At 41.4% G+C, this 7,230-nt stretch overlaps 2 protein-coding genes across 2 annotated transcripts in view; both read right to left on the bottom strand.

The window, feature by feature from the left end:
- LOC121931281 (carboxypeptidase A2-like) overlaps positions 1-1,442 on the bottom strand; it is a 12,054-nt gene extending 10,612 nt beyond the window's left edge. The window contains exon 1 of the mRNA XM_042468849.1: positions 1,333-1,442. Within this exon, the coding sequence (XP_042324783.1) occupies positions 1,333-1,397 (65 nt within the window). The 5' untranslated portion in view covers positions 1,398-1,442. The remainder of the gene's footprint in view (positions 1-1,332) is intronic.
- Positions 1,443-3,950: 2,508 nt separating this feature from the next.
- Positions 3,951-7,230, bottom strand: part of LOC121931392 (carboxypeptidase A2-like) — a 10,513-nt gene continuing 7,233 nt past the window's right edge. Inside the window, 5 exon segments of the mRNA XM_042469108.1 lie at positions 3,951-4,401; positions 4,888-4,972; positions 5,541-5,740; positions 6,432-6,522; positions 7,202-7,230. The exon segment at positions 7,202-7,230 is cut by the window's right edge and continues 10 nt beyond it. Of these exon segments, the coding sequence (XP_042325042.1) occupies positions 4,214-4,401; positions 4,888-4,972; positions 5,541-5,740; positions 6,432-6,522; positions 7,202-7,230 (593 nt within the window). The 3' untranslated portion in view covers positions 3,951-4,213.

Raw genomic sequence — 7,230 nt, 5'->3', positions numbered from 1 at the left:
TTTCATCATCTTCATTGTCATCATCTCCGCTGCCTCTTTCTTAGCTATCTCTCACCTTTGGCTTTGTGATTCCCATTTCTGCAGGAAGTTGGATGTTCCAGGATTGATTTACTGGAGGCCTTTTCACGCTTGATAATTATAGCACTATGATTCCACTTTAACTGCCCTGGTCCCATCCTATGGAATCCTGGGATCTGCAGTTTAGAGTCCTCAGTCAGAGAGCCTCCCAAACTACAAATCCCAGGATTCCATAGGATGTGATCATGGGAGTTAATGAGGAATCATACTGCTGTTATTGCACAGGTTAAGTCTCCTTTATCTGAAATGCTTGTGAACAAAAGTCTCCTGGATTTCGGAGGTATTTTTTTGTTTTGGATTTTAGAATATTTGCAAATTTCGGGTTTAGACTTGGGTCCTTGGAGAGGGGACCCAAGTCATAACATGTAGCCCAAATGTAATTTTATACACAATATTTGAAATAATTTTGTGCATGAAATAAAGCAAAAGGGTCACTGCCAATTTTGAATTTTGAAGTATTTCAGATTATGGAATTCTGGATAAGAGCGGAAACTCAACCTCAATGATATGAAAGGGCCCCTGGGTCTGTCTCCTTTAGAAGATAAATAACATTGGGCATAGATGCTGTTTCTTTAACCACTATGTTACCAAAAGTAGGTGTGCTGAGTGTGAATCTATTAGCACCCACAATCTCAAAGAAGACTAACTAGGATTAGAAAACTCAAGCACCTTTGTAGGATTTGTTTGTTTGTTTTGGATAAAAACAAGTGTGGTAAGTATTATTCTATTTTTACAGCACTGAAAGGCTAAGATCTCAAAGAATGGTCCTATGGATACAGCACGCATGTTCCTTTTCCAGAAATTGTTCCACACAGAAATTGCACTTTTACTTCTATATAATCCTGAATAAGTCCCCATGAGGGTGCATCCATCCTGTAGAAATAATGCAATTTGGCATCACTTTTAAGTGCTGGAGCTCCATCCTGTGGAATTCAGGGATATGTAGTTCTGCAAGGTCTTTAGCCTTCTCTGCTAAAGAGTGCTGGTGCTCTACAAAACTACAACTCCTTCTTGCATTGTGGTACCCAGACATGAACACAGTATTATTCCAGGTGAGGCCTGACCAAAGCAGAATAGAGTGGCACTATTACTTCCCTTGAACTAGACACTACACTCCCATTGATGCAGCCTACGATCACATTGGCTTTTTTAGCTGCTGCATCACACTCTGCTGACTCATAACTTTGAAGGAAACCTTTTGAAGGAAGTTGAAGAAAGCATTCTGGAGAGACAAGAACTGGAAAGGTAACTCACCCAGCAAACGTTTCCAGGCCCCAGGTTGCCCCAATGAGGGTTCCCAGCAGCAGAATCACCCTCATAGTGGGAAAATGGTCCAAAACCAGAAAAATTATGAGCCAACAGGCTGTATTTATATGTTTGTGCCTGTGCTGGCAAGGGCCTACCCTTAAGTCATTTTCCAGAGAGGCTCCATGTGTTTGAATTCCCATGTACCAAAGGGTTCAAGGCACCTTTCTTGATAAGAGTGAGTGTCTTATCCTTCCGTAGGTGTTGCTTGGCAGAAGGGTTTGATCAGCAAGGTTAACAAACAAAACCAGGGGAGCAACCAACCTCATCACAGTCATTGAGTGTATTTAAATGCTCTGCATGTTTCAGCAAAGTCTATTAGCCCTTTGTCCAGGAAGGCTGTTAAAAAGGTGACGCACGCCAGAAACCACAGAACATTGTTTGGATTTGTTTTCAATGGCTTCTGGCCATTTCCTGTGTGCCAGATGATCGGCAACATTGCCATAGACAAGGGAGCACATTCACACTATTGGAGCCGTGATCAAACCTACCCGTTTCAATTTAATCCACTTCATGTTCACATTCATCCATGGATCGATTCAACATGGAGTTGCGTCACAGGGGTGACCACGCCAAAGGAACCAAATCAAATTGACAGTGCGTTCACACTTATGTTCAATCAATTCATTTCAAAAGAAGTGAGGAATGCTGTGGATTCGGAAGGACCAGTTTAGCTGGGTTTAGCGCTGCATCCCCTGAAAACCACAACAGAATTTCGGCGCAAGTTCGAACAAGGGTCCTTTAAACCGGTTCAGATCGGTTTGAAAACCGGGTTATTAAGCAGTGTGTATGAGGCCGTTATGTGTTTTTAACTGGTCTTATGTGACTATCTGTTGTGTTTTAATCTGTTATTCCCCACCCTGGTGCATAGGAAAGGTAACGTAAGAAATAATAATAATCAGAGTTGGAAGAGACCACAAGCACCATCCAGTCCAACCGCCTGCCATGCAGGAAATCACAGTCAAAGCACCTCCAACAAATGACTCTGTTTAAAGAAGGAGGCTCCACCACACCCCAAGGGAGCATCTTTCACTGTCAAATAGCTCTTATGGCTAATAGCTCCTAATGTTGAGGTGGAATCTCTTTTCCTGTACTTTCCATCCATTTTCCTATGTCCTGTTATCTGGAGCAGCAGAAAACAAGTTTGCTCCATTTGGGGAGGCTTTGTTTATATATTTAGCATATTTACCCACCCTGCCCTTCAGCCCAGAAAAATGCTCCCAAGGCAGCTCCCAAATCAATAATTTGACCATTCCCTGCCCTCTGGCTTAAAATCTAAATAAGACATGGCACACAAGGAAATGGAAATGGCAGTGGGAAAAGGGATTGAGTCCATCGTATGCTCAATGCTTTCCTCTCTCAGAGCAATGGCAGTTGCAAGGAAAGTCTCTGACCCGCTGCTGGGACCAAGTCATCATCATGGAAAACTTCAGCTTTCTGTGGGTTTTTTGGGCTAGAATCTTCTAGAACATGGCCACATATCCCAAAAAACCCACAAAAAACTTTGGGTGCTGGCCATGAAACCCTTCAACTTCACTACAGCTTTCTGCCTGAGAATTTTAAATGCACATCTCTAAACTGCAAATCCCAGGAGGCCGAAAGAATAAAATCACCCACCATGACAGTTACAATGGAATTGTAGTGCTCTAATTGTGTAGGCAAAGAGGTCAGGCATCCTATCACCCTATTTATTCAACTTTTGTGCTGAAAATATCATAAGAAAACAGAGTTAGAATCAGGAGGAGGAGGAGTGAAGATAGGAGGAAGGAACATCAACAGCCTCCTAAGAGATGCGGATGATACCATAATAATGGTGGAAGACATCACAGACTTGGAACAGTTAATAAGGAAGTCCAAAGAGAAAAGTGCAAAGGCAGGTTTAATGCTGAACATAAAGAAAACAAAAATAATGACCACAGAAGAAATACATAAATTCAATCTAGACAATGAGGAAACGGAAATAGTTAAAGAATTCCTGTACCTAGGATCAAACATTGACCAGAATGGTGACTGCAGTCAAGAAATAAAAAGACTGGGAATTAGAAGGGCAGTTATGAAAGAAATAGAAAAAAACCTAAAGAGTAAAGACATACAGTCAGCCCTTCCCATAGGCAAGCCCCGGCAAAAGTAATGAGGTACATCGTGAGCATGCACCCCATTATTTTCTATGGGGCTTGAGCATATGCTCTTTTCCCCATACGCTGGGGGGGGGTCAGGAACGGATCCCCCACAATGGAGAGGGTAGACTATACAACTGAGCACTAAAGATAGAATTGTTTGGGCCATTGTATTCCCCATCACCATGTGCAGGTGCGAGAGCTGGGGGATAGTGAAGAAAGCAGGCAGAAAGAAAATCAACCCATTTAACATGCGGTGCTGGAGAAGAGTGCTGAGAATACTATGGATGTCCAAAAAGACAAAAAAATGGGTCCTTGAACAGATCAGACCAGAGCTCTCCTTGGAAGCCAAGATGATCAAGTTGAGACTATTGCACTTTGGCCACATCATGAGAAGGCATGGAAAAACAATAATGTTAGGAAAGTAGAAGAAAGAGAAGGAGACGACAGACCAGATGGATAGACTCAAACAGGAGGGTTATGGGGAAGGGCTTACAGGATCTGGGCAAGACTGCAATGGAAGATAGGAAAACTTGGAGATGTGTCATCCAGAGGGTCGCCATGAGCTGGCGTCGACTTGAGGGCAACTAACAACAACAAACAGAGTCTGTCAAATATCCTCTCCCTCCTGCCCTCTGCCAGCCAGCCGTAAGGATATGCGCAAGGGAAAGACAATGTCTCAACACTACTCTTTCTTCTCTCTGCTCCTCCTCTCAGTAAGGATGGTCGCGCACATGCTCAAAAATGCTCTTGAGTCCCAGCCAGGTCTCTTGAGCCGTTGGGATGATCTGATTGGCAGGCAAGAGGAAGCCGTGGCGTCCGGTGTCCCTCAGCTCAAAGGCAAAGGAGTATTTGATGCCATAGTCATAGGACCAGTCGATGCTATCTCCACTGGCTCGGTCTAGAAGAAAGAGAAAGCAATCACAGTGGGCCCCTTCACATTCACTTTCATTAGGGATGCAGGTTCCCCAGGAAAGTGGGAAAACTGTAAATACAAAAACTATTTTTGTGGGTTTTTCGGGCTTTGTGGCTGTGTTCTAGAAGAATTTATTCCTGATGTTTTGCCAACATCTGTGGCTGGCATCTTCCGAGAATGCTGGCATGGAAGAGAGTGGATATATATATATATATATATATATATATATATATATATATATAGTGATTCTAGGTTGGGAGGATGCAACTCTAGGTTGAATGATGAAAGATGTCCATCCAATCACTGTTTAAAGACTTGATGGGGTTGATCCTTGTGGCTCCTTCCAACTCTTAAGATTCTATAATTCTATGTTTCCATTCAGTCCAAGGCTGATGTAGCACAACTGCTGTGTAACTGAGTACAGACTTACACCAGCAAATACAAAGTAGAATGTCAGTGGAGAGTACTTACAGATGGTAGAGCAGATGGGTCCAACTTTATACTTGGTGCCATACAGGGAGGTCAAGGCACTGGCTGCCCTTTTTACCACATTCTCCTAGAAAGGAGGAAAAAACCATTAGAAGGAGTCAGAACTAAACTATTTGATTAGGGGCACATTCAGTCCCAAAGGATGGTAAAATCTAGTGCTGTCCTTGTTTGTAAGGTAAACTCAAACCATTTTGGCACCTGAGGGCCAGAGATGGTTGGTAACTTCCTAAATTTTGAAGGAGCTATTTATTGTTGTTATTGGCTGTCTTCAAGTTATTTTCTGACATTTTGTACAGCGCCGTGTAGATTTACGGCACTTTATAAATAAAGCTAATAATAATAATAATAATAATAATAATAATAATAATAATAATAATAAAGGCAACCCTGTCATGGAGTTATTCCATTTTATTTATTTTTAATTATTTACTTCATTTATATGCCGCTTTTCTCCTAAGGTGCTTAGATCCCAGTTTGCAGCAACCAAAATAGATTTTTTCTTTCTCTTGGAAGCCCCAACTCTATTTTGAAATGGTCAGTTGGAGATTTAAGTTTCTTAAAGATTTAAGGTAGAATTCTTATCCTCCTTCTAGCCACAAGATAGAAAGGGGTGTTGTTGAATGCCATTGCCTTACCAGTTCTGCATGATCCTTGATATTGGTGCAGGTGTATCCATAGGGGTACATCAGGAGCTGGGAGTAGCTGTGGATGCTGATGAAGGACTTGAAGTTTCCGTGGCTCTTGATAAAATCTACAATAGACCTTACTTCCACTTCGGAGTTGGCACTTGGTCCGTGGTACGAATCGGAGCAGGGATAGTTACTAGCTCCTGGTCCTGGCACGGCGAGGGGGTGGAGGGTAGGAAATGCCAAAATAAACAAATTAAATTGAGCTCAAACGATCTGCTGCAACTTCTTGAAGACAGCAGTAGTATGTTGTATGTATGTATGTTTATTTACAGTCTTTGACCAAAACAGACATCAGCAGTAGTTTGCAAAGGGGACCAGTTGTAGCTCTCATTATTATTGCTCAACACCTTATCCAGTAATTTTTTGCTTTATTTTTGGAATTTTAACTCTGTTTGTCATCCTGTGTCTAATGTAATTGTAATTATGTTAGTAGTACATTGTTTGCTGTACAGTGGGCCCCTGGTATCCACTGGGGTTTGGTTCCAGGATGCCCTGTGGATATCAAAATCCATGGATGCTCAAGTCCCATTATATACAATGGGATATTACTACTACTACTACAGTGGACTCTTGATACCCGCTGGGTTTGGGTTCCAGGACCTCCCTGGATACCAAAATCCATGGATGCTCAAGTCCCACTAAATACAATGGCGTAGTAAAATGGTGCCCCTGATATAAAATGGTGAAGTCAAGGTTTGCTTTTTGGAATTTATGTGACCAAGAACAAGAGCCAAATGAACAAGAGCCAATGTGCAACTGAGGAGCAATGCATACACACACAAAAATCAGTGAAGGCTCTCCTAAAGTATCATGCCAAGATGAATCCTCTGCTTCTACCTCCAAAACCCGTTTCCCAGTTTCTGTTGGGATCCACTCCAACGCAAAGGCTGCCAGGGATCTTGGATCGGGTTTTCCTCCACATGCGATTCTATAGGGGAAGAAAAAAATGGTGTGTCATTTTATTTGGCCCATACCCTGAGATGAATATTTGATTTGTTTCATTTCATTTCGTTTATAGGGCGCCTTTCTCCCAGAGCAGGTCCAAGGTTTCCCAAACAGTAGATTAAAAAGTTTACAATAAAATTTAAAAAACAATTAAAATCACCTTATAAAACACATCAACATTATTTATAAAAAACCAGCCAGATGTGGGACCTAAGGTGGCTTATAATGATTTAAACCAAGTTTCTATCTGACATATGTTAAAAAAAGAATTAAACAATGTTATTTTTAAAAGAACATTTAACAACAGTTAAAAGCACATGCAAAGCATAATTACAGAGTAAACAATGATTAAAAATGACACTACATGTGCTATGGTGTCATACTGCATTATTTCTGCAGTGCAGATTAGACCCTGGTCTATGAAAGCTTATGCTACTTTTTTTAATTCAGTCTCAAAGGTGCTACAATATCCCTTTACATACTGCTATTTCTGACTAACACAGCTATGTCCTTGAATTCTAACTGGTAGTCTGGAAAAGTGAGATGATGATGATGATGATGATGATGATGATGATGATGATGATGATGATGATGATGTAATAGTAATCATAGTCTGAAAGAGGGGATGGAGTAAGAATTTAACATTTAAGTCCAGTACTCACCTTAGTATGAGAGAAGACATATCCATCTG

The sequence above is a fragment of the Sceloporus undulatus genome, chromosome 5, assembly GCF_019175285.1.
Source record: "Sceloporus undulatus isolate JIND9_A2432 ecotype Alabama chromosome 5, SceUnd_v1.1, whole genome shotgun sequence".
NCBI lineage: Eukaryota > Metazoa > Chordata > Lepidosauria > Squamata > Phrynosomatidae > Sceloporus > Sceloporus undulatus.
The sequence above is the reverse complement of the archived record's forward strand: the minus strand, read 5'-3'. Positions and strand labels throughout refer to the sequence as shown.